The sequence below is a fragment of the Leptonychotes weddellii genome, chromosome 9, assembly GCF_054177405.1.
Source record: "Leptonychotes weddellii isolate Sample4059 chromosome 9, ASM5417740v2, whole genome shotgun sequence".
Lineage (NCBI taxonomy): Eukaryota > Metazoa > Chordata > Mammalia > Carnivora > Phocidae > Leptonychotes > Leptonychotes weddellii.
This window is the reverse complement of record NC_138377.1, coordinates 102,776,513-102,802,401: the sequence shown is the minus strand read 5'-3', so window position 1 is coordinate 102,802,401 and position 25,889 is coordinate 102,776,513. Positions and strand designations below refer to the sequence as shown.

Sequence of the window (25,889 nt, the reverse complement as noted above, 5' to 3'; positions counted from 1 at the left end):
GGAGCGCCTATGATGAGCCTGCCATGACCTAGGCTGAGTCAGGAGGATTCAAAAATTTGAAAATAACACAAAATGAATGGCCCACCATCCCAAAGCTAGACTCTAGCACACCGTGGGGAACCTCCCCAATCCTTTGCTTCAGAACCCCTCCCTCTAGGGCCTTCTCCTGCCCCACCTCCTCCAGGAAGTCCTCCCAAACACTCACCCTTGTGTGATTGTTAGGGTCTTGGATTGGACCAGGTCATCCTGTCCCAGTTCCAACCTGGAGGGCTCCCTGTGGGAAGAGTAAAGGGTGGCCATGGAAACGTGGGTCACTTCCTCATTGTCATGGAGACTTGGAGGTATGTTGGGGTTAGCCCCTGGGAATGCCCTGGTTATTCAGCGTGGGGCTGGCAGCGCATCCTCCAGGGCCCATCGCCTGGTGGGGTGAAGTCCCCAGCTCCCCCATGGCCAACCCCCTCCTAGGTTGCATGAGATGCTTATTCTTAGCTCCTCTAAGGGCAAGCATAGGCTAGACAGGAGCAAATGGGGAGGACCAAAGCTGAGGAGTTAAGTGACCTCAGACGAAGCCCAGTGAGAGCAGGAGGGCAGAGTGGGCCAGCCTGCCCAGCCTCTGCTGCCTGAAGATGCAGCATTTCTGCATGATCCTCTGACCTCAGACCAGCCAGAAACCTCGCTCAAGCCTGGAGGCTCAGCCATATATATTGAAGGGAGGTTACCCCCATCTTCAAATCATTTCCAGCATTCACCTCCTCCACATGCTGCCTCAGCGAACTCCCACTGGGCTGTGGAATGGAGAATGCACATATGAGACCTGGTCCCTGAACTAGGGGAGCCCCACAAGCCCTTTCGATGCACTTTAAAGACCTCATCACACGGGCGAAGGGCTTATCGATACGGTTTAAACTGCACATCCAGCTCGGCAGAAAGTTCACCCCGACTCTCCCTTCCAGCGTCCGGGCCTTTGCTCTGGTTGTTGCTCCCATTTCCCCCCTGCCCAGGCCTACCCATCCTGTCTTGCTCACATTGCCCCAGGTAGGGTGCTGGGGTGCCACAGGGTTCTGGAAATGAAAGGAAATCAGGGCTGGCAGGGCTGGGGCCAACTTCCCGTGAGCCCCCAGGTGGTTACCACCATTCAGGACACCTCCTCAAGGCACGTGGGTTTGAATCCCCGCCCCACCTGCTCTTGTCACAACCTAAAATGCTGTGGTTTTCCTGTCAGAGGGATTTTTTTTTTCTCCATGATCTCTCTTCTGAGCTCAGAGAATGAAGACATGCTAAGGACATTAGAGGGAGCCAGGCAGGCCCTATTCCCATCAGGGGCCCTCTGACACTAGCGCCGTCAGGCCCTGCCTCCAGCCTCCAGCACTGAGGCAAGAAGAGCCTGCTCCTGTCAGCAGGGAGGCTGGAGCCTCCTGGCCAGCAGGAGGGCAGGGGTAGCGAGGCTCAAGCAGGGACGTGACATGATGGGGCGAATATGGAAGGAGGTGTTTACACTCGAAATTTTGACCGTGTTTGAGCAGGGCACTTCAGGGCGCATCCTGAGAGCCAAGTCAGAAAGGGCAATGGGATGAGTCACACATAAGGACACTGGTGGCGGATAACAGAGGGTAGAGGCCTGCACGAGGCCCCGTCCTTGCCATGTGACACAGACACAATAGAAGAGAAGCTTGAGCAGGTCCTGGCAGCAAGAGGGAGGAACCGGGAGAGAGAAAAGCTATGAGACGCCATCTCTTCTGGGTCGGTTGGAGCAGAGAAAGACTTCAAATGCTCCGCAAATCCTCAAGATCAGAGTTTAAGGCCATTCTCCAGGGGAGAGTCTTGGCTAACGTACAGTGGGCTGCCTCTGGTTCCAGGAAAAGTGAAGCCCCCCTTCCCCCACACAACCAAGGCTGCCTTCTTCTTCTTCTTCTTCTTTTTTTTAAAGATTTTATTTATTTGACAGAGAAAGACAGAGCGAGAGAGGGAACACAAGCAGGGGGAGGGGGAGAGGGAGAGAAGCAGGCTTCCCGCTGAGCAGGGAGCCCAATGCGGGGCTCGATCCCAGGACCCCGGGATCATGACCTGAGCCGAAGGCAGACGTTTAACGACTGAGCCACCCAGGCGCTCCCCAAGGCTGCCTTCTTGAAAGTCTGGGGCCAAGAAAGAGAGGTGGAGTCCTGGGCCCTGTTGTGTGAGTGGAGCTCTGGTGGCTGGGCAGGAAGGACTGCAGCCCCGAGGTGAGCAGTTGCGGGGAGGACCTGGAGTGGTCACAGCCTGCAATCCTGCCCCCCACGCCCCACCCCAGGTGGAATGAGCACTGCCACCCATGCAGCCCCAATGGGCAGCAAGCCAATGGGAGCCCAAGGTGAGCATGGGCTTCGTCACCATCAGGACTGACCAGGGTGGAAACAGAGACTGCATGTCACATGGCAGTGCTGTGGACTCAGGCACCCAGCATCCCAGGGTGGGGCAGGGAGAAGGACCAGCTGTCCCAGGAGGCTGTGGTTCCTGACAGACACCCCAGGCTGGGAGGGAGGGCCTGAGTCCATGGGCCAAGGAGGGTGCGGCAGGGTGGGTTTAGGATTGAGAAAGGCCTTGGTATTTATCAAGTGTTGATGCTGGGGGGCCGGAGCTGATGGTCTGGGGCTAGGGTGGTAGCAGTGAGTGGCAGAGAGGAGATTGAGGAGGTGAAAGAGAAGGCAGTGCAGGGGGAGGGAAAGGGCTGAGACAAGGACGACTCTGGGTTTCTGGTGCATCCAGCCAGGTGCAGGTGCTCTTTGCTGAGATGGAAACAGGCTGAGAAGGGAGGTTTGTGGGGGGGGAGCTGAGTCCAGTTTTGGACATTATGCATTTGAGGTGTTGGTGAGCTGTGAGATCTAAAAAGAGGTGAAGACCAGGCGGTGGATGTGCAGGCCCTGAGCTCTGGGGCGGGATGTGGTCATGAAGGACTTGGGGCCTGACGGGGTGTGGGTGAGGCTGGCCGTGGGGGAGGGGGGTCACACTGAGCCTGGAGGAGCTCTCACCATGAATGGAGAGACTGAGGCAGGACATGAGTGTGTGAGTAAGCAGAGGGGTTGGAGGGAGAGCCACTGGAAGGCATCAATTCTGTCAGAGAAGAGTCCTGACCCCTCATGCCCAGGGCGGGCGGGGTCACCCTGGCAATCCCCCCTCTCCTTCTTCTGGTGAGAAGCAGGGGGCTGGCCTTGCGTCTCCCCCGCCGTGTGGCCACGGACCAGTTTCTTCACCTCCCTGATGCTTGTTTTTCTCATCTGTAAAATGGGGATCACGATGGGACCCTCCCTGGCAGAGCTGCGAGAATGGAGAATTAAAGAATTTAGGCCAGCCATTCTCACATTCGAGCGGACGTCAGCAGGCCACGGAGGCCTGTTAAAGCACAGAGTGCTGGGCCGCACCCTGGAGTTCCGGCTTCAGGAGGAGTGGGGCGGAGCCTCGGAATCTGTGTTTCCAACAGGCTCGCAGGTGGTGGTCATGCTGCTGGTCTTCCGACCACACTTCGAGATCTACTTAGTTTAAGGCCCGGGTCGGCCACGGGCCAGACCCCCGCAGTTCTCTCCTAGGCCTGGATCCCTGTGGGTCCTAACAGGTTGCTGATCCTGGTTGACCTCAGTTTCCCTAACTGTCCAATGAGAAGAGGGAGGCCCCTGGAAAGCCTGCCTTGCAAGGCTTGCGGGGAGACCACGGCAGGAGGGCAGGAGCCCAGGGCTGTGCCGGGAGGACGTCAAGAGGACATATGGCCACCAGGGGGCGGGCGCGCTGCTCGGCGGAGGGAAGCGGAGGGGAGCGGAGGGGAGCGTGGGGCCGGGCAGGGGGCGGCAGAGCGTGCGGCCAGCGACCCGGTCCCTGCCTGCTGCCTCTGTGTGATCCCAGCACGCCCGGCCACACTCTGGCCTCAGTTTCTCTTTCTGCCTCGACTGACTGCGCCTCCTCAGGCATCCTGGTGCAGAGGGAGCCACAGCTTATTTCCCCTCCTTGGTTAAGGGGCCACCAACACAGGCAGAGAATGTTACCTAGGGCAGTCTGCAACCTCTGCGCTCCGTCTCTGGGTGCACTTGGAGACTTGACACCCACGGGCCCTCGCTGGGGCATGACGGGCCCAGGCTCCCCTCACACAGCTGCTGGTGAACACAAGTCTGTCTGCCCCACGTGCCCGCTCGGGCTATGGGGAGGTGAGAAGGGGTCCGACCTATGGAGCCCCACAGAGAACCTCAAGGGCACCCCCACCTGAACTTAAAACCTGGCGGGTTTCTGATAAGAGGGGGCACCCAGTAAGCTCTTAGGTGGGGCACTTTGGAGGTACAGCTCAGGTCAGGTTCAGGGACCTGGGGAACCCCCCCAACCTAGGACAGGGATGTGCAGATGTGACTCGGGGGAGGGTTGCGCGACAACAACCAGGTCCTGACGGAGGTGCTTTAGACATATTAATTAATTTATTCCTCACAACCATCCTGTTTGTGTTATTATCCTCATTTTACAGAAGGGGAAACCAAGGCACAGAACATAAGTCCCTTGCCCAAGGTCACATAGGCTGTCCGGCTCCAGGGTCGGCTCCGACGCATGTGCGAGTGCAGAGCAGGAGCCCCCGCCCAGGTCCTGTAGCTCCCCCAGGCTGGGATTTCCAGTCACTCTCCTGCTCCACCGGAATGGGGAACCCACCCCACCGAGAGGCCCCTGTCCCTGAGACCCAGTGACCTGGAGAGAGGCGTTTGCCCCTGTTGCTCGTGTTTCTGACCCAAGGGGATGTTTGCCTCATGGCGCCCCGTTACCTACCAGGAGACAGGACTGGGTCCTGGGTGGGCTGACACCTTTGATCAGGCACCAGCTCCATCCGTGGTTCTGGGGGGCAGTCCCCACAGTAGGGCTGCTGGATAAGCTGTAGGAGGCCCAGTTACATTCAAATTTCAGATAAACAACAAATACTTTTTGGATGTAAGTATGTTCCATATATTACATTATATTCAAAAACTATTTGTTGTTTATCTGAAATTCAAATGTAACTAGGAGCCCTGTATTTTTATTTGCTGTCTGGCAACCCCACCCTTGGGCATCGTCCCCCAGTGCCCCCCTCTTCCCTTCCTGCTCTCTGTGGCACCCACATCTCTACCCCAGAATGGCCACACTGCTGCCTCCTGACTCCTCCTGAGGGGTTCTCTCAGGCACCCCAAGCTCGGTGCACCCTATTGTATACCCCCTCCTGGGTCATGTACTCTCTCCTGGGTCCTCTCTTGGAAATGTCACCACTGTCTGCCCAGCCGCCCCAGCCAGGGACAGGGATAGCCTCTTGCTGTCCTTACCCGTACATCCCATTCTTCCTGCCCTAAGGCCCCACCTGTCTCTCCTCTTGTACCCCTGCCCTGCTTGCCTCTCCCACCCAGCTTCTTCCAAGGCCAGTGCCTAAAGCCAGGTCTGAACCCTGCGCTCTCCTGCTTCAGCTCGTCCTGATGGGAGAGGACTGGGTGGGAGAGGGACCCTAATGAGGGAGGGAGAGCCCTGAAAACATGCAGAAGCCAGGAGCACTCTGCCACTGCCGGGAGGTGTGATGGCTTTATCACCTCCAAAGAGGAGCTCTGCCTTCCAGAAATCCCAGCTTGGTTCTGAGGGGGTGGTCACTGTCTGGGTCTAGATCAGTGTGTGTGAGTGACCTAGAGCCTTCCCACCAAATGAAAAGTCCCTGGGGTGGGGGTGGGGGTGGGGGGAATTCCAGGCCTGCTGTGCCCTCCTCCCCCTGACCCTGGCCTTTCTGTTTTGCAGCTCCCTGAGGGCTTCCTTTGACTCCCTGAAGCAGCGTAAGTCCTGACTGCCCCCAACCCAAGGCTGCAGGGTGACAGGACCTTCTGGGAATAGCCATGTCCCCATAGATGGAAGCAGATAGGTTCTGGCGGGGAGGGGGTGCTCAGGCTGCACACAGGGCTCTGAGGCTGGAGGAGGGTCTGGGAGGTGCAGGGCTGGTCCAGGCACGGGTCGGGGGGGTGGTTGGGGCTCCACGCCTCTGTGCTCTGCCCCCAGAAATGGAGAATGTGGGCAGCTCCCACATCCAGCTGGCCCTGGCCCTGCGCGAGGAGCTGCGGAGCCTCGAGGAGTTCCGTGAGAGACAGAAGGAGCAGAGGAAGAAGGTGAGGTGGGTGCGGGGGCATGGGCCCTCCACACGGAGCCCGTGGAGGGTGGGAGACAGCACTCCAGGCTTGGGGGTGAGAGTGACTCAATGTCGAGGGGATGGGTGTGGGCGGGGATGGGCCACTGGAACCCGGGCCCGGTGTGCAGGCCTGAGAGCCCCATTGGGGGTCTTCCCCTGAGCTGTCTCATGCCAGGAAGAGGGAAAGGCATAGGTCTTTTTGATTACCTTCCTACAACAGACTGTGGAGGATCACTGACAGCTTGGGGGTATCCAAAGGCGGCAACCTGATTTGGGGAGTCGCCAGAAACTGGTCCTCAGCCCAAGGGTCAGGGCTGCTTGTCCAGGAGCAAGGCAGACTTGGTGGCCAGCCATAGTAGCTGCTCTGCGGGGCTGCCCAGGCTGAGAGGGGCAGACAGAGGCTGCGGGCGGCGGTGGGGCGCTGTGGGCTTACCTCGGCATCCCAAGGTACTTCTCACCCGTGGGCAGGGCGTGGCTGTCCCTAGATGGAGGGACTACATGGAAAGGAAGTAAGGTCCCCATCATGGAAGGTATGCAAGCAGAGTCTGGAAGCTACAGGGGTGGGGTGGGGGGTGGGTTTAGTGACCTCAGTGTCCCAGGGCCCCCTCCCAGGCCTGAGACTCTCTGGCTGAGCATGTGGCTGCTGGGAAGGCAGGTGGGGACATGTGCTCAGCCTCTCAAGGCTTTAGTGTTGAGGGTGGCCCCCCGGACAGGATGGGAGAGGCCGGCACACAGAAACACTTCTCACTTGGAGATGAAGGATCATAGCAGACTCTCCAAAGAATTGAAAAATGGAAAAGTCCACCCAACTGAGCTGTGAAGGGAAAGGCTTGCCAGCTCACAGCTGGATCCAGGCTGGGCCTGGGTGTCCTGAGCAAGCTCTTCTCCTTGTTGTGCCTCAGTTTCCCTCTTGCAGGCCACCTCCCAAGCTTTGGGGACCCAGCCGTGGACCAGGCCCCCCTCAGTCTTCTCAGACAGGGCTCCGGCTCTGATGAACGGCTCTGACCACAGAAATCTAGCGTCGCTGCCCGCCCTATCCGCCCAGCCAGCCCCCCGGGCGCTCGGGCTTTCAGGATTCTAAATTTGGGTCCCTGAGCAGACAGCTGGTCTCCAAAGCCAGCCCCAGAGGCCAGCTCCGCCTCGAGGCGCTGGAGCAGGTGACCTCTCTGAGCTGGGACTTGCCCGCAGGGTGCAGAGCACCCGCCGAGACAGCGAGGCCCCAGACTGGCTATTTTGAGTTCTCCTGTGGCCAGAGGGGCTGTCGTGTCTGCAAGAGCTGTTGCAGCCAGAGAGATGCCTTCCCCAGAGCAGCCAGGGCCCCCACAAGTGGAGAACCGTAACGTAGTTTGTGGGGACACAGTCTGGGCTCGTGTGTATACACATGTGTGCATATGGACACGTGTGTGTGTGTACGTGTGTGCGAGAGAGAGAGACAGGGGCAGGGGGGCAGGGGGCCTGGCACACGTGTGTGCCTGCCGGTGAGCAGGGACGGGTGTCTCCGCGTGGGTGTGCCCGCGCCTCTGTGACCTGCGGGCTCGCCAGACGTCTCCCCGCCGGCACGGGCCCCACTGAGACCCCAAGCCCAGCCAGCTCCAGTGCTCCTTACACCCCAACCTCTGTCCGAGCTGCATTTCATTCTCCTGCCTGAACAAGAAGCCTGCGAGGTGAGGTAGGGGTGCAGTGACCCTGCGTGCGCACAAGCAGCAGAAGTCGGCTGTGCGTGTTTGTGCGTGTGTGTGCCCCTGTGTGAACAGGCCCACGGCTGTGCATAGGGACGCAGGAGAGTATGCTTGTGTGTACTTATGAGTGGTGTCTGTGGGCACTCTGAGTGTGCACATGAAGGCCTGGGCGTGCAAGTGTGAGTAGTGGGAACAATGGGGGCCTGTGAGTGTGTGTGTGTGTGTGTGTGTCATGTGAACTTGGCATGCATGTGTGTACACAGTGTGTGACAGGTGTGAGAAGGTACAGAGGCTATGAGTGAGGGCTGTGTGTGTGTGTGTGTGTGCAGGGTGGGTAGTCCAGGGATAGAGACCAAATCGTGGCTGGAGTCTGAGGCAAAAAGATGTGATGGGCACATCCTGTCCTGGGCTCTAGTGTTCTGTCCTGAGCAGATTGTGAAAGAGCAGGGCACGGGAGAGGGAGGACATATTGTCACTGCCCCCTTCAGAGCCAGGAGGGGATGCTGTGCCTCATCCCAGGGACACCAGTTCTCTTGGCCTAGGGAGCATCCTGAGGCCACAGCCCCCCTGCTCAGAGCCTTGTGTCGCCTACAGTACGAGGCCGTCATGGACCGTGTCCAGAAGACCAAGCTATCTCTCTACAAGAAGGCCATGGATGTGAGTGTGAGGGTCACGGGCCTGGAGGACGCATGGTGTGGACCCCAAGAGCCCTGGGCTGGGCCCCTGGGACAGGGCCAGCCTCCGACCACCCATCCAACAACACACACCATGGCCTGTTGGGTGCTCGGGGCTGCACGGGGAACCAAGGGCCCATGTGGATAGGCCCAGGCCCTGCCCTTGGGGAGCTTCTGACTGATGAGCAGGCGGGCAGTCCCAGACAGTGGCCCACATGATGATCCATGCTGTCAGCTGGGGACTTGGGGTGGAGGGAGAAGGGACCCCTGAGCTGTCTCCCCTAGGGAGAAGGAGAAAAGGGGTTCTGCAAGAGGGGACAGCATGTGCAGAGGCCAGCATGGCATTTTCAGGGACCTGCTGGTGGTTTGATGTGACCATGTCTTTAAAGAGGATGCGGCCATGGGCAGGACCACACTGTTCCCAGGGGGGCAGGGCCTGGGAACAAAACTCCTCTCTCCATCTCCCTTCTGGACCCCCAGACCCCTGTCCCTCATCAGGAGGCCCCCACTCCACCCACAGCCCCCCGACAGGGAGAAGGGAGGCTGGGTTCGGGGAGCCTCACTCTGGGCGCCCCCCCCCCCAGTCCCGCTTCTCCACTCCCCCAGTCCAAGAAGTCATATGAGCAGAAGTGCCGTGATGCCGATGACGCTGAGCAGGCCTTTGAGCGCATTAGCACCAATGGCCCCCAGAAGCAGGTGGAGAAGGTGCGTGGGGCCGCTGAGGCCATATGGTGTCACCCAGGGCTGGAACACGGCAGGGAGGGAAGGAGGGGGTGCCAGAGACACCCCGAGAAAGGTCTGCATCTGGGACATCTGCTCACTCCTCTCTGAACCCCCATCTCCCCATCTGTGAAAGGGGTTTCCTAGAATCTCAGGGCATGGACAGGCAGGACCAGCTAACTCTCACATAACCCTTGGAGAGGGGCTTGGGAGACCCATGTCACAGAGAGGAAACAGGCCCAGAGACGGTGAGTGAATTGTCCAAGGTCTCAGAGCCAGGAAGCAATGGGGAAAGGATGCACACCCAGATCATCCAGAGCCCAGCATCTTGACTGCTCTGGCCTCTGGGGTGAGGGTGAACAGGGGCCCAAGGGCGACTTAGGGGCAGCAAGTCGAAAGCAGAGCCCAAGTCCCAGCCAGCGGGGTCAGCGGTGGCCAGGTGGAGCAGTGGGACCTGGCTCCATCCACATTTCTCCCTCAGGTCTTCACATCCAGTTGTCACACCTGTGTGCATGGGCTGCACGCTTCTGTTTTTATTTATTTTTATTGGACCCTTTTTGACTGTGGTCCTCTGTGGAGTGAGGCTGGAGTAAACGGTGGAAGGTGCCCACAGTTGGCTCCTGAGTGTCCTCTTGGGTGGCTCAGGAAGGGTGGGATGGAAGCACTTCAGAGCCCCCCGGGGAGGCTGGGACCCCGAGGGCTGGGGCCAGCTCAGCATGGCTTTCCCTCCGTCTCCTCAGAGCCAGAACAAGGCCAAGCAGTGCAAGGACTCAGCCATGGAGGCAGGTACGCAGCCCTGCCCGCTTCCTCCAACCTGGGATGGTGGCCAGACAGGCCTGGCCCCCGCCCCCTGCACACCACTCTCCTCACCCTGGGGACACACACGGACACATGACTATACAGAGGCACATGCTCACCACTCTCACATAATCATGCAAGTAAAATAAAAACATACGTGTTCTTGGTACTTTGCATGTTTCAACTACTCTGCATAAGAATCCTACGAGGTGGCGCTATTACTATCCCCCTTTTAAATTTTTAATTGAAGTAAAGTTGACATATGATACTATATTAATTTCAGGTGTACAACAGTGAATCGACAATTATAAACATTATGCAATGCTCACCAAGATATATGTGGTTACCACCTGTCACCGCACAGCGTTATTACAATATTATTGACTCTATTCCCTATGCTGTACTTTTCATCCCTGTGACTCATGTATTTTATAAATGGAAGTTTATAGCTCTTAATCCCCTTCACTTATTTTGTGCATCTTCCCACCCCCTTGCCTTCTGGCAACCAGTTTGTTCTCTATTTTTATGATTCCGTTTCTGTTTTTTTTGTTGTTTCATTTTTTAGATTTCACACATGAAGTGGAATCATATGGCATTTCTCTTTGTCTGATTTATTTCACTTGGCATCATACCCTCTAGGTTCATCCATGTCGTAAAGAATGGCAAGATTTCTTTCCTTTTTGTGGCTGAATAATATTCCATTGTATACATATACCACTTCTTCTTTATCCATTCATCAGTCAGTGGACACTGAGGCTGCTTCCACATCTTGCCTATTGTAGATAATGCTGCTCTAAACATAGGTGTGCATGTATCTTTTCCAATTAGTGTTTTCATTTTTTTCAGGTAAATAGCCAGAAGTGGAATTACTGGACTGTATGATAGTTCTGTTTGTAATTTTTTGAGGAGGCTCCATACTATTTCCCAGAGTAGGTGTACCAGCTTGCATTCCCACCAACAGTGCAAGAGGGTTCCCTTTCTCCACATCCTCGCCAACGCTGGTTGTTTCCTGTCTTTTTGATCCTAGCCATTTTGACTGGTATAAAGTGATACCTCACTGGTTTTGATTTGCATTTCCCTGATGATGAGTGATACTGCGCATCTTTTCTTTCTTTTTTTTTTTTTTTTAAGATTTTATTTATTTATTTGCGAGAGAGAGAGAGAGTGAGTGAGAGAGCACAAGCCATGAGGCGGGTGGGAGCGGGGAGCTGGAGCGGGAGAAGCAGACTCCCTGCCGAGCAGGGAGCCCGATGCGGGACTCGATCCCGGGACTCGAGGATCATGACCTGAGCCGAAAGCAGTTGCTTAACCAACTGAGCCACCCAGGCGCCCGCATCTTTTCATGTGTCTATTTGTCATCTGTATGTCATTTTTGGAAAAATGCCTATTCAGGTCTTCTGCCCACTTTTTAATCAGATTGGGTTTTTTTTTTTTTTTTAAGATTGATTGATTTATTTTAGAGAGGGAGAGAGAATGCATGGTGGGGGGCAGAGGGAGATGGAGAGAGAAACTCAAGCAGACTCCACGCCAAGCGCAGAGTCCAACACGGGGCTCGATCCCACGACCCCTAGATCATGACCGGAGCCAAAAACAAGAGTCAGACACTTAACAGACTGCACCACCCAGGTGCCCCAGGGTTGTATTTTTTTAATGTTGAGTTGTATGAATTCTTTATATATTTTGAATATTATCCCCTTATCTTCTCCCATTCAGTTGGTTGTCTTTTCATTTTGTGGATGGTTTCCTTTGCTGTGCAAAAGCTTTTTAGTTTGATGTAGTTCCAATTGTTTATTTTTGCTTTTGTTTCCCTTCACTGAAGAAACAGATGCAGAAAAATATTGCTAAGGCTGACATCCAAGAGTTTACTGCCCAGGTTTTCTTTTAGGACTATTATGGTTTCGGTCTCACATTTAGGTCTTCAATCCATTTTAGTTTATTTTTGTGTGTGGTATAAGGAAGTGGTCCGGTTTCATTCTTTTGCATGCAGCTCTCCAGTTTTCCAAGTGGCATTTATTGAAGAGATTGTCTTTTCCCCATTGTATATTCTTGCCTCCTTTGCCGTAGATTAATTGACCATATGAACACGGGTTTATTTCTGAGCTCTCTATTCTGTTCCTATGGATCTGTTTATGTACCAGTATGTGTTTTGATTACTATAGCTTTGTAGTATAGTTTGAAATCTGGGATTGTGATACCTCCAGCTTTGTTACTCTTTCTCAAGATTGTTTTGGCTGTTCAGGGTCTTTGGTGGTTCTGTACAAATTTTAGGATTTGTTCTAGTTCTGTGAAAAATGTTGTTGGTGTTTTCATAGGGATTGTATTGAATCTGTAAATTTCTTTGAGTGGTGTGGACATTGTAACAATATTAATTCTTCTAATCCATGAACGTGGTGTATCTTTCCATTTATTTGTGTTGTCTTCAATTTCTCTCATCAAGGCCTTCGTTTTCAGAGTACAGGTCTCTCATTTCCTTGATTAAATTTATTCCTAAGTATTTTATTCTTTTTGGTACAATTATAAATGGGATTGTTTTCTTAATTTCTCTTTCCTCTAGTTCATTATTGGTGTACAGAAATACAACAGATTTCTGTATATTGATTTTGTATCCTGCAAAATAGTTTTTTGGTGGAAGCTCTAGGGCCTTCTGTATATAATGTCATGTTATCTGCAAATAGTGGCGCTTTTACTTCTTCCTTACCAATTTGGCTATTTCTTTTTCTTTTCTGATTGCTGAATAAAAATGGTGAGAACGGAATCCTTGTCTTGTTCCTGATCTTAAAGGAAAAGCTTTCAACTTTTCACTATTGATATGGTGTTAGCTGTGGATTTGTCATATATGGCCTTCATTTGATGTTGAAGTATGTTCCCTCTAAACCTACTTGTTGAGAGTTTTTGTCATGAATGGATGTTGAGTTTTGTCAAATGGTTTTTCTGCATCCGTTTTTTTCTAGTAGTCTCTTCTAATCCTTTATATTTTTGTGGTGTCGGTTGTAACTTCTCTTTCATTTCTGATTTTGAGTCCTCTTTCTTTTTTTCTTAATGAGTCTGGCTAAAGGTTTATCAATTTTGTTTCTTTTCAAAGAAGCAGCTCTTAGTTTCATTGATCTATTGATTTGATCTGTTGTGGGTTTTTTTAGTCTCTATTTCATTTATTTCCACTCTATTATTTCCTTCCTTACTAACTTTGGGCTTTGTTCTTTTTTTAGTTCCTTTAGATGTAAGATTAGATTGTTCACATGAGGTTTTTCTTGTTTCGTGAGGTAAGCCTGTATTGGTGTAAACTTCCCTCTTAGAATTGCTTTGGCCACCTCACAGAGATTCTGAAATGTTGTGTTTCCATTTTCATTCATCTCCAAGTATTTTTTGGTTTCCTTTTTGAGTCTTCATTGACCCATTGGTTGTTTAGTAGCATGTTATTTACTTCCATGTGTTTGTGGGTTTTTTTTTTTTTCCAGTTTTTCCCTTGTAATTGATTTCTAGTTTCATACTGTTGTGATCAGAAAAGATGCTTTGTAGTATTTTAACATTCTTAAATTTACTGAGACTTGTTTTGTGGCCTAACATGTGATCTATCCCGGAGAATGTTCATGTGCACTTGAAAAGAATGTGTATTCTACTGTTTGGGGATGGAATCTTCTGTACATATCTAAGTTCATGTGGTCTAAAGTGTCATTCGAAGACATCGTTTCCTTATTGATTTTCTGTCTGGATCATCTATCCATTGATGTAAGTGGAGTTAGTCTCCTAATACTAGTCTCCTAATATTGTTGTATTACTGTCAATTTCTCCCTTTGCATTTGTCACTACTTGCTTTATATATTTAGGTACCCCTATGTTGGGTGCATGGATATTTACAATTGTTATATCCTCTTGTTGGACTGATCCCTTTATCACTGTGTAATGCCCATCTTTGTCTCTTGTTAGTCTTTTTGAAAAGTCTGTTTTGTCTGATTATTTCTACCCCAGCTTTTGTTGTTGTTGTTGCTTCCATTTACATGGAGTATCTTTTTCCATCCCTTCATTTTTATGTGTCTTTAGGTCTGAAGTGAGTCTCTTGGAGGCAGTATTTGGATGGGTCTTACTTTTTAAAAACGATTTGAGAGAGAGAGAGAGCAAGAGCAGGGGGAGAAACAGAGGGAGAGGGACAAGTAGACTCCACAATGAGTGTGGAGCCTGACATGGGGCTTGATCCCATGAGCCTGCGATCATGACCTGAGTCAAAATCAAGAATCTGATGCTCAACCAACTGAGCCACCAGGCACCCCTAAATAGGTTTTATTTTTTATCCATTCCGTCACCCTATGTCTTTTGATTGGAGCATTTAGTCCATTTATATTTAAAGTTACTATTGATAAATATGTATTTTTTTTTAAGATTTTATTTATTTATTTGACAGAGAGAGAGAGATCACAAGTAGGCAGACAGGCAGGCAGACGGAGAGGGAGAAGCACACTCCCTGCTGAGCACAGAGCCCGATGTGGGGCTCGATCCCAGAACCCTGGGATCATGACCTGAGCCGAAGGCAGATGCTTAACCATCTGAGCCACCCAGGCGTCCCTGATAAATATGTATTTATTGGCATTTTGTTAACTGTTTTCTGGTTGTTTTTGTAGTTCTTCTCTTGCTCTCTTCCCTTATGATTTGATAACTTTAGTGTTATGGCTGGGTTCCTTTCTCTTTATTTTTTGTGTATCTATTATAGGTTTTGGGTTTGTGGTTATTATGAGGTTCATATATAATATTCTATGTATATAGCAATTTATTTTATGTTGATGGTCACTTAAGTTCCAACACATTCTAAAAGCACTGCATTTTTACTCCCCCCTCTACATTTTATGTATGTCATATTGTACATCTTTTTATTTTGCATATTCTTTGATTAATTTTTGTAGATATAATTGATTTTACTACTTTTTTCTTTAAACCTTCACACTAGTTGGATAAGTGATTGATCTACTATTTTTACAATATGTTTGCTTTTACTAGTGAACTTCTTCCCTTTCATAATTTTCTTGCTTCTAGTTACGGCCTTTTCTTTTCCATTTAAAAAAAATCCCTTTAACATTTCTTGTAAGGTCAGTTTAGCGATGATGAACTCCTTTAACTTTTCTTTGAATGATAATCTTGCTAAGTAGAGTATTCTTGATTTTAGGGGTTTTAATTTCTTTTAAGTAATCTCTACACCCAACGTGGGGCTCAAACTCACAACCCCAAGATCAAGAGTCACACACTCCCACCAACTGAGCCAGGTAGACACCCTTAGGTTGTTGTTTTTTGTTGTTGTTGTTGTTTTCCTGTCAGTATTTTATTCTTATCACACCACTCCCTTCTGGCCTGCAAAGTTTCTGCTGAAAAAATCAGCTGTTAGCTTTATGGTGTCCCTTATATATAACTAGTTGCTTCTCTCTTGCTGCTTTTAAGATTTCTTAGCTTTAATTCTTTTTTTTTTTTTTTTTCTTAGCTTTAATTCTTGATCTCTTAATGAATATTTGTTTTGGTGTGAGCCTCTTTGGGTTTGTCTTGTCTGGTTTGGGGCTCTCTGTGATTCCTGGACCCTGGAGGTCTGGACCCAGATGTCTGTTTCCTTCCCCAGGCTTGGGATGCTTTCAGCTATTCTTTCTTCAAGTAAGTCTTCTGCCCCCTTCTCTCTTTAGCTTCTGGGACCCCTAAAATGCAAATTTTAGTACACCTGATATCCCTTAACCTATCCTCATTTTTAAAATTCTTTTTTCTTCTTGCTATTTATCTTGGAAATTTTCTACTACCCTATCTTCCAGATCCCTGATCTGTTCTTCTGCATCCTCTAATCTGCTGTGGATTCCCTCTAGTGTATTTTTCATTTCAGTTATTAAATTCTTCAGCTCTGCTTGGTTCTTTTTTTCATCTCTTTGTTGAAGTTCTGAGTTCATCCACTCTCCTCTCAAGTCTGGTGAACATTTTTATGACTATCACTTTGAACTCTTTATCAGGTAGATTGTTTATCTTTGCTTTGTTCTTTTTTTTTTTTTTTGAGGTTTTGTCTTGTTCTTTCATTTGGAACATATTCCTCTTCCCCCCATTTTGTCTGTGTTTGTTTCTATGTATTAGGTAAGTCAGTTATGTATCCTGGACTTGAAAGTAGTGGTCTTATGTAGGTGTCCTGTGGGGCCCAGTGCACAATCCTTCCTGTTCACTAGAACCAGGACTCCAGAGGTATCACCTGTGTGGGCTACATATACCCTCCTGTTGTGACTTGGCTGTGACTGCTGCAGGCTTGCTGGTGGGGAGGGCTGGTCACCGACCAGCACAGTTAGCTGAGAGGGTTGGCTGCAGCTGCTGCAGGTGTGCTAGTGGGTGAGGTTAGCCCCCACTGGTTCGGCCACACTGTTGCAATCCCCTTAACAAATGAGGAAATTGAGACACAGAGAGGTTAAGTAATTTACCTAAGGTCACACAGCTAAGAAGTGGTGGTGACTGCATTTCAACCCAGGCTGTCTGGCTCCAGAGCCCAGGACTTTCACAGCCCCGCCATCATGGGAGACAGACCCACTCACCTCTCTCATACACACACACAGCCTTCTCTAGGCCTCTTTCTCTTCTATCCTTCACCAGATGCCAGAACCCCCCTCCCCCAACACACTTTGTCTCTGTTGGCACACCTCCTAGTCCAGAGAGCTCACCCCCACTCTCCCTGGAAATGCTCTCCCTTCTGCTCTGCCTCTCCCAGGACCCAGCTGCTCCCTTGGCTGGCAGATAGGTGTCCCTCAGATTTCTGGGAATGGAGGTCATGGCCAAGTCTGCTGGGTTCCATCTCCACAGCTCCCATGCTCCCCCTGCCTCCTTCAGTGCTGCCTTCTCCAAGCCTCAGAAAGTGTGAGAGGGTGGGACCCAGGGATGGCAAGAGGCCTGAACTCTGATCTTGAGGTATGGGCTCCACTGCAGCCCTGGGCAGCTCAGAGCACAGTGGGGAGTTAAGAGTCACCGCCAAAAGACCAGTACCAGAGTAGGTGGCCCTAACAGGCATTCAAATGAGGCACCAGAAGCCAGGGCAGGTCTCTCTGAGGGAGGAGGGGGCACTCCAAGGACCTGGAGGGCACTCGGTACAGGGGCACTGTGGGAGCAAAGGGGTGGAGGGTCGGGAGGGTGTCTGGGCCTTGGCCTCCTTGAGGCCCACCTGTGCTTCCAGAGCGAGTGTACAGGCAGAACATTGAACAGTTGGAGAAGGTGCGGGGCGAGTGGGAGCAGGAACACCGGACCACTTGTGAGGTGAGTGACCTTGGGCATGGAGTCCTTTCCCCAGCTGCAAAATGGGAAAGATGTCTATCCCTCCAGCTGCTTCGTGGGGGAAAGCAAGGCAGTGACGGGAGGAAGGCCTCATTCCCTCATTCACCCGTCCACTCTCTCCCCAGGCCCAGCGCTGGGTCCCTGTCTCTGGGAGCTCACCATCTGGCTTTGTGCCCTGGGGCCCTTTGTTTTAGGCAGGCAGCCTTCACCCCTTTCTGCTGAGGGCAAAACTGAGGCTCAGACAAAACTCATAGCTTCTCTGGGTCCTGCTGGTGGACAAAGGCCTGGGAGACAGGCTTCAGGACGCCAGGTCCAGTGCTCCTCTTACAACACTCCCCAAGGCTTTTTCCAGTGTGTGGTGGAGCCCGGAGGGAGGGTGAGGGCATTCGGAACTGGAAGCCTCAGGCACTGGCACAGAGGTGGGGGTGGGGATCCCCAAGAAGGGTGTTTCCTTTGGACTCAGCAGAGCGGGGTGTAGCTAGTCAGCACCTCCTGAGGTGGGGATGCGTCGGGCAGGGCCCAGTCTGGCCTGGCCCCGCAAGCCCGTCCTCACTTCTCGCTTCCATCCCGCCTCCACCTCCCAGGCCTTTCAGCTGCAAGAGTTTGACCGACTGACCATCCTTCGCAACTCCATGTGGGTGCACTGCAACCAGCTCTCCTTGCAGTGTGTCAAGGACGATGAGGTGGGGGGACTAAGGACAGGGAGGGCCAGAGAGTGAGCTGGGGTGGGGGTGTGAGGGGACGGCAGCCTGCAGACAACAGCATGCCCGGGTCCTTCTGAGTCCATCAACAAACACCTCAGGGCTTAGCCTCTGCCCCTGGGGCCCCAAGGACAGGGGGCTCAGTATAGGGCCCTGGCCTCCCTACCTGGAAGACTGCCTTTGTGGTTGCCCTGACGTCTGCCTCTTTGCCCACCCCTGCCTCCAAGGTCCTCGGCTCTGCTCTCAGGGCCACAGAGCACCTGCCCCCTCTGCTGGGGTCGGGGAGGTTGGTGGGCACTGCCTCTCAGAGGTTTGCAGAGATGCTGGAGGACCCTGGGCGGCTCTCCTCCACAGCTGGTGCTTGCAGGAGCCAAGGTCCAGTCCCTCCTCTGCCCCCCAGACTCTCTGCGGTATCCTGGTTCCCCTTACTGAACTCTACATGCCAGGAGTGTTGGGGTGGGGTCCCCCAGGACAGGGGGGCTGCCACTTCCACGCCAGGGGCTCTGACCTCTGTTGATACAGCCTGAGAGCCATGAGCTCTCTTTTGAGGTAGCTCGGACTCCCTCATGCCCACTGCTATTCCTTGCCTGACCCCTTCTGCCCATGGACTGTGGGGTTTGGGGGTTTTCCCCCCAAAATGACTTGAGCCCATGTGGTGCCTTCCTCATGGCAGAGGAAGGAGTGTGGGCTTTGGATCTTCTCAAATGAAATCCAGTCTGGCTGCAATGAATTCTTGCTCTGTGACCTTGGGCAAGTCACTTTTCCTGTTTCCTTGTCTGTAAAATGGGGGAAAGCAGTGTCTCCTTCCGAGGGCAGGAGTGAGGTAGGCCCCTTGCATAGGACCTTGCGCACAGCAAGTGTTTAGGAACCAGGAGAAGCTGTCAGCCGGGGCTCTGACCCCTCATGCCACCGCCCCCAAATATAGGCACTGAGCTGTGCACACAGGCCCGTGAGGAGGCTGGTGGGACGGGGGCTCCTGGCCAGAGTTCAGGCCCACGGAGGTGCAGGACTTGGACGAGGGGGGGCGTCAAGGTGAGGCCTGGTCCCTCAGCCTCTTCTCTTTCCTGCCCGCAGCTCTATGAGGAGGTGCGGGTGACACTAGAAGGCTGCAGCGTGGAAGCCGACATCGACGGCTTTATCCACGCCAAGAGCACAGGCACCGAGCCCCCAGGTGAGGCCTGGCCCCAGCTCTCCGAGCCTCCGCCGCCGGGACGGGGCAGGGCAGCTCGCAGCTCCCTTCTGGGTGCAGGAGCCTTGGCCGGACCCGGAGGAGGGGTCGGGGACGGCACAGTCCCCTGGCTGGGTCCCCGGCCTGCCGCCACCGCCTGAGGCAGAGGCCGCACAGCGTTTAAGAATGCTACAACACTCAGAAGCGGGGGCAGAGACGGGGGGCCCTCTTAGGGCCTGTGCGAGAAGCCCCTTCCCCAAGCCCGGAGGCAGCTGAGGGCCAGAATGGGGAGGTGGGGCCCGAGTTTGGGTCTCCGGACAGGGACCAGTTGGGGTATCAGGTGGCATAGGTCCTGCCTGCCCCGTCCTTGGCCACCCTGGGCCTCACTGGCTTGCTGCCCACAGCTCCGGTGCCCTTCCAGAACTACTACAATCGGGAGGTCACCCCGGCATTGGGCAGCCCTGGCGTCCAGCCATCCTGCGGCATGATAAAGAGGTGAGGTGCCTGATGGGGCTGGGGAGGCACCAGGAATTGGGTCCAGCCTTCCCACCTGCAAGTGGCTCTTCCACATGTACTTATCGAGCACCTACGGTGGGCCTGGTGCTGTGGGTAGGTCTTGGGCACTCTGGGGACAAGACAGACTCAATGTGGCCCATGACACCCGCAGCCCAAGGGTCCCAGACATTAAGCAAATCATCAGAGCCCACTTACTCACCAGTGACTGTGCTGGGAGCTCCAGGGAGGCCCGAGGCCAGCTTCCGTGTCCCTTGGGGCCGGCTGCTAGGCTGGGTTGGTGCCCTGGACAGTCACGCTGCAGTGGTGGCACTTCCCGGCTGGGGCAGGATCAGGGCACAGGCGCGGGCCCGAGAGCCAGGACTCTTGGGAGAGGTCCCGGGCTTCTCAGGGCCCCTTCTCTGGCCTGGCTGCAGAGGGCCCTCATACCACGCATCACTGTGTCACCCGCACAAGTCACTGGCCTTCGCTAGGTAAGGAGCCCATGAGTTGTTTGCGTCAGACTCAGAACCTAAGGACTCTCTTGGTTCAGGCCTTGGGCTACAACGGCGACAGCCCACTGAGAGCACCATGGCCTGCTCAGGAAGGTCTCCGGCAGCCAGGCTCCTGAGGGTCTGTGGGCCCTGTCGGTGGGGGTCTGACAGCATCTGTGCGTTTCGTGTGGTGTCTGCGCCCCACTCCCACCCCGAGGCCCCTGTGACGCCCTCTCTCCATCCAACCTCCTGCCGAGGAAGGCCCTGCCTGCGGGTGGTAGGGAAGGGTGAGGATGGGTGGATGGATCTCCCAGCCCTCCCAGCTTTTTCCTGAGGCCTCAGGAACCCCTGGAGCCTCCCTTGAGGGCGCCTCTGGAGGCACAGCGTGCCCCTCCAGGAGGCAGGACCCCAGGAGGAGGGCAGGCACCCCCTCACCATCTCACCGTGCGGAATCGTGGGGGACTCGGGCCTCCCTGCAGCCCTGGGGAGGACCTGCAGCTCAACACACGTGGTCATTTAAACACCTGGACGGAAGAGCTCACCTGGGGTGATGTCAAGGAAGGACAGAAAGGGGTGCCTTCATGAGGATGCGAGAGAAGGCCCAGCGGCCGGAGGAGGCCTGGCCACTGGCGGGGCGGGCAGGGGCCACCGCAGGGGCCAGCTGGAAGGCAAGCACAGCTGGGGGCTGGCACAGGCACAGACAACTCCGGAGAAACGGGCGGGGGGGAGGGCCCACAGCGGCCGCCGCGAGCTCTGCTCCTCCCAGCCACGGCCCTGCCGGCTTTTACCAAGGGGCAGGACTGTGTCATTGCTGTTGGAGCTGCGCGGCCTGAGGTCCGCCCGCGCCTGTCCTGCGTCTCCAGCCTGGGCACGAGTGTCCACGCCGGGCCCTGGGCTTGTTTGTGGGGGTGTGGGTGTCACGGAGCTTCCCCGCCTGGGGGAAAGGCCCCTCGTGCCCCACCGAGCCACACTCAGGGCCCCCTGGGGTCTGGCCCAGTCCCTACTCCGGTCTTGTCTCCCACGCCCCCGGTGGGCCCACTGCACTCAGCAAACTCCTCTGCCCGTGCAGAGCTCCCCCTGCATGTCTGCCGCTCACTGGCCAGGCCTTGAGCCATCTCTGCCTGGTGAAGCTCTTTCAGGACTTGGCCCGACCCTACCCAGAAGCCTTTCCTGAAGCTGGGAATGGCGTCAGCCTCTTCTTGTGTAGCCCTCAGCCCTGCCTGCTCCGTGGGGTGCCCACGCATGCCTCCCCACTGGTGGCCCCAGTGTCCGCCTCTTGCTTGTCCCGTTCTTTTATTCGACAACCTTCACGACTCCCGCTCGCCCAGGCCTGAGCCAGGCACGGGAGAAGGGGTGAACGACTGCGGCACCGCCTCGTGCGTACACAGGGGCCCGACGTCGCCTGGTCAGGGAGCGGCCGGGCTGGCCGGGTCACGGTGGAGCGCAGGGAGGAGGACTGGCTGGGCCCAGGCAGGTGGAGGCCCCAGCGGGGCACGACTGGGCTGCACGCTGAGGGGCAACGGCTTCACCAGTGGGGGAGGGTGGAGCAGGGGTCTAGGGGCACAGGGCCCTGGGAGCGGCGCGTGGAGGGCCCGCGAGGAGCAGGCGCAGGAGCAGGAGCAGGAGCCGAGGAGGCCCGGGAGGGTATGGCAGGGGAAGGCAAGGCCACTGGGACCACCCTTGGAGGAGCTCAGCCCTGGAGCTTTGAGGGCCGCCTGCCTCATCCCCCTCCCTCCAGGGCCCACCTGCTTTCCTTCTTGTCCCCAGGTTCTCTGGACTGCTGCACGGGAGTCCCAAGACTATATCATTGGCAGCTTCTGCAGGTGACTGGGGGTGACGCAGGGGCCACTAAACAACTGAGCCCAGGGGAAAGGAGAGGACTCCTATATGGCATGGATGGGTTGTCCAAATGCTTTTGTGGGGAGGCTGAGCCAAGTCTGGGGAAGCTCCACACCAGGGGGCGTCTCCAGGGATCACTACCCTTGAAAGGAGTGGGCTCCAGGCCTCTCACACTGCTTTCAGCCTCCACAGAGACCCTGACCCCAACCCCCGAACAGAATGAGATTGTCTACTCTACCATCGCAGTGAAGGAGGCGCCGGACCCCCCAACCCTGCCAGCCCAGGGCTACAGGGTGCTCTATGACTACACGGCCCAGGTGAGGCCCTCACCCTCCTCTCCTCAGGAGGGCACAGGTACGCCCGAGTGCGGCCACACAGAGGCTCGTGCCCTGGAGTGTGCCGGCGTGTGCGCCCTCAGAACAGCACCCAGCACTTAGGAGCGGCTCGCTGTAGAGCTGCTGAGCAAACGTTGATGAATGGGGACAAGGACCTGTGTCTGCCTGGGTGTGTGTGCATGAGCAGGCACGCTGACAGACGCTGGGGCTACCTGCAGGAAAGGGTCCGAGGGTCAGTCTCTGTGCCCTCAGGTTGGGGCCGTGGGTGCCAAGAACAAGCCACAGCCAGAATGAGCCCCTCAGCTGGGCCCGGGTTGGTTTTCTGAGGTCCACGGGGAGAGGATGGGTCAGGGGGCCACAGGGCAGCTGTGCTGAGATCCTCAAGAGTTCAGTCTGCTCCCTGCTTTGAGGTAAGGTTGCAGAGCCCCCTCAGTCCACCCGGATTGAAGGCAGCCATCCCCTCGGGGCGAAGTGGTCTGTGCAGACTCCCAAAGCCTGGTCCTTGGTTGGCAGGGGGACAGGCCAAGAGAATGAGAATGTGCTTGCACGACAGGGGCTAGCTCACCAGCACTGGGGAGGCTGTGTGCAGTGGGCCTGGGAATGTTTGGAGCATGGTGAGCACACCTGACCCTGGGCCTGGAGCAGAGCTGGGGGGGAGAAGGCGGCAGGGGGAAAGCGAGGGGAAGAAGCCCCAGGGTGAGGGAGGTCTACAATGACAAACCAGGGAGGGCAGGAGGCTGAGTCCCACAGACACCCCAGACCCTACCTGTCTCCAAAGGCCACCCCAGCCCAGAGAGTGGCCTCATTCTGTGGCTCCAGGAGGCCAGGTGCAGCTCTGAGGACTGCGCCCACCTGGGAGACAAACTCGCATTTACTGCCTGGAGTGGGGGTGCCGACCAGAGCCTACCCCCAGGCCCCCGAAGTGGCCCCTCCAGCCCAATGCACTTTCATTCTCTTGCCCAGAATTCCGACGAGCTGAGTATCTCTGCGGGAGACATCCTGGAAGTCATCCTGGAGGGGGAGGATGGCTGGTGGACAGTGGAACGGAATGGGCAGCGTGGCTTCGTCCCCGGTTCCTACCTGGAAAAGCTCTGAGGAAGGGGCAGCAGCCCCCACCTGGACCTGCCCTGCCCGTGAGGCCAGTGGTGCCCCCAATCACTGCCCTGGCCTTCCTGGGGCCCCAAGATGGAGCCTGCCTCCCAGAATGGACGCTGGCAGCTCCCTGACCTGTCTCTCCCACAGGGAATAAAGGAGTGCATTTTTATTCCTTGGTCTGCAGGGGTCCCTTTCACTCTTCTGCCCCCGTGTCCAAGTGCCCCAACCAAGATGAGGGAAAGGAGTGAGGGGAGAAGTCCTGGGGGGTGGGTGGGTGGGCAGAGCTTGCCTACTTCCAGTGTCCTCACTGAGGCCCTGGCCAGGTCTGTCCCGAGGTCTGCTGGGGAGGGAGAAGAGCCCTGGCCCCAGGCTGGGAACTCCCAGACTGTGAGGGAGACACACTCACATTCGGGCAAATGGGAGAAGGCCGCAGGGGTCGGGGGACGGGGTAGGGCAATGAGAAGGGGCTCAGGAGTCCTGTGATGGGGGCACCAGGCTTTCTGGGAGCAGAGGGACTGAAAAGGGGCCTCGGAAGGGCAGCAGCAGACAGGGCACAGAGAAGAGCATCAGAGTGGGGTAAATGTGTGAGCACAGGGAGGAGGTGGGAACACCTAGAACCTTCTGGGGATGAGCCAAGCTCAGTCTGGGGAGGAAATAGGCGATGAGTCCACTGGAGGTTAAGGGGCCATGGTGCAAAGCCCAGGAGGACAGGCTTTGCACCTTGTGGGTGCAAGTGATCCTGTCTCCCAGACCCAGCTGAGGCGTAGGGAAGCCACTTCGGCCTGTGCCACTTCCTGTCAAACATGGCAAATCCCACCCAGGCAGGGGCTCCAGAGCCCATGCAGGCTGGCCCTGGGCCCTGAGGTGGCCACACTCGTCTTCTGTTCTCAGTGCTCTCAGGCCTTTCTCTTTTTGGACCCAGGCCCCCAGAAACACAACTTCCAATGCTGGCCAAGGCCTGCCAAAGCCATGCTCTGGCCACAGAAGGCTCCATCCTTGCCAAACGTATTGGGAGTGGGTGTCAGGGAGAGAGCCAGTGCAAACTGGTGGCTCCTCAGTCCCGGGCCTCCCCCTCACTCACCTGTGGGAGCCCAACACTGTCAGCACAAGGGGCCAGACTGCAGGGGTGGAAGGGGGACATGCCATTCTCCTCCACTGCGCACACCCTGAGAGATGCTGCTGGAGGGGGCTACTGTTCCCTGAGGACTGGAGCCCAGGCTCTGTGTGAGACAAAGGGGTGCCTTCAAAGAGCTCACTCATTCCAGAGGGGGGACACAGACACCATAATCCCTCTGACACAAGGCAGACAGCAAGCAGGGTGAGATGTGACCGGGAGGCCAAGCCCAGGCTGCCCAACACAGAGGTGATGGCGGCTTGTCTGGGAAGTGGCAATGGGGCTGGAGAGCAATTCTGGAAGGACGAGGGAAGCAGATCAACAGGACTTGGTAACTTACAGGCTGTGAGACAGGAGCGGGAAGAGTGGAAAAGAAGGAGGTGAGGAGCGACTTCTGAGCTGAGCCAGGCCTTGCGGACGGGCAGGTCCTCCTCAGGCTGAGCAGGAGGCAGAGAAGGGGCTAGCAGCAGGGACAAAGCCCGAGCAAGGGCCCAGAAGAGGAAGGGCAGCCAAGGAGACTGACCACCAGGGTCAGGTCATGTGTGGCAGCCAAGAGGGAAGAAAAAAGAGTAAGTTAGGTATCAGTGCTTTATTTATTCCCTGAAAATACCCTGTCATCTTGATTGAGCATTCCATTCGACTGCAGAGATTTTTAAAAAAAACCTTTGGCCTAGATATTTATCATCATCTCTGACAGGTGCTGCATTGTCTATGGGCCCCAGAGGGCGCTGGGTAATAAGTGTTAGATAACAGAGCCTGGGCTCCAGTCATTCAGGGAGCCAGAGAATGGAACTGAAAGCAACTCGTGGGTCATAATTCATCCCAGGGAAAAAACCCACAAATGAATCTAAGTCCGATTCATTGCCTCCACAGCATTCTCCACTCTGTGCACCAAGCAGGTCAGAACCTCAGAGGCTGTGAACCAATCGTGTGGATGGACAGCCCTCCCAGCAGAAGAAATGGTACCAGACAAAGGGGGGCTGGCATGTGTGTAACTGGACGTACAAATAACAGCAGCCCTCTCCCCGACGGAGGGCTGGTCGGACAGATGAAGCAGGGGACAGAAGAATGGTCAACATCAGGACGAAGCCAGGCTCAGGCTTCCCTGTGTGCTCATAGGCAAGTAATCATTTCTCTGGACCTCATTTTCATCATCAGTAATATGGGTGCAATAAGCCCCTTGTGTAAGTTGCTATCCCCATAAAGTTCAAATTAGATAAAAGTGCTAATTAAAAGCCAGGGATGACCATTTTTTTTTTATTCTTATGTTAATCCCCATACATTACATCATTAGTTTTAGATGAAGTGTTCCATGATTCATTGTTTGTGCATAACACCCAGTGATCCATGCAGAACGTGCCCTCCTCAATACCCACCACCAGGC

At 54.7% G+C, this 25,889-nt stretch overlaps 1 protein-coding gene across 6 annotated transcripts in view; it reads left to right on the top strand.

The window, feature by feature from the left end:
- Window positions 1–23,563, top strand: part of PSTPIP1 (proline-serine-threonine phosphatase interacting protein 1) — a 46,267-nt gene extending 22,704 nt beyond the window's left edge. The window contains exons 4-15 of one of the 6 annotated variants that reach the window (XM_031037863.2): window positions 5,752–5,786; window positions 6,007–6,118; window positions 8,407–8,469; window positions 9,071–9,191; window positions 9,947–9,992; window positions 17,170–17,249; window positions 17,852–17,950; window positions 19,043–19,139; window positions 19,541–19,631; window positions 21,890–21,945; window positions 22,208–22,278; window positions 23,260–23,563. In XM_031037863.2, coding sequence (XP_030893723.1) covers window positions 5,752–5,786; window positions 6,007–6,118; window positions 8,407–8,469; window positions 9,071–9,191; window positions 9,947–9,992; window positions 17,170–17,249; window positions 17,852–17,950; window positions 19,043–19,139; window positions 19,541–19,631; window positions 21,890–21,945; window positions 22,208–22,278; window positions 23,260–23,391 — 1,003 coding nt within the window. In that variant the 3' untranslated portion in view covers window positions 23,392–23,563. Of the gene's footprint in view, window positions 1–5,751; window positions 5,787–6,006; window positions 6,119–8,406; window positions 8,470–9,070; window positions 9,192–9,946; window positions 9,993–17,169; window positions 17,250–17,851; window positions 17,951–19,042; window positions 19,140–19,540; window positions 19,632–21,889; window positions 21,946–22,144; window positions 22,279–23,259 lie in introns of all 6 variants that reach the window. The other 5 variants (XM_031037862.2, XM_031037860.2, XM_081829628.1 and 2 more) reach the window with 5 other exon arrangements.
- The last annotated feature ends 2,326 nt before the right edge of the window (window positions 23,564–25,889 follow it).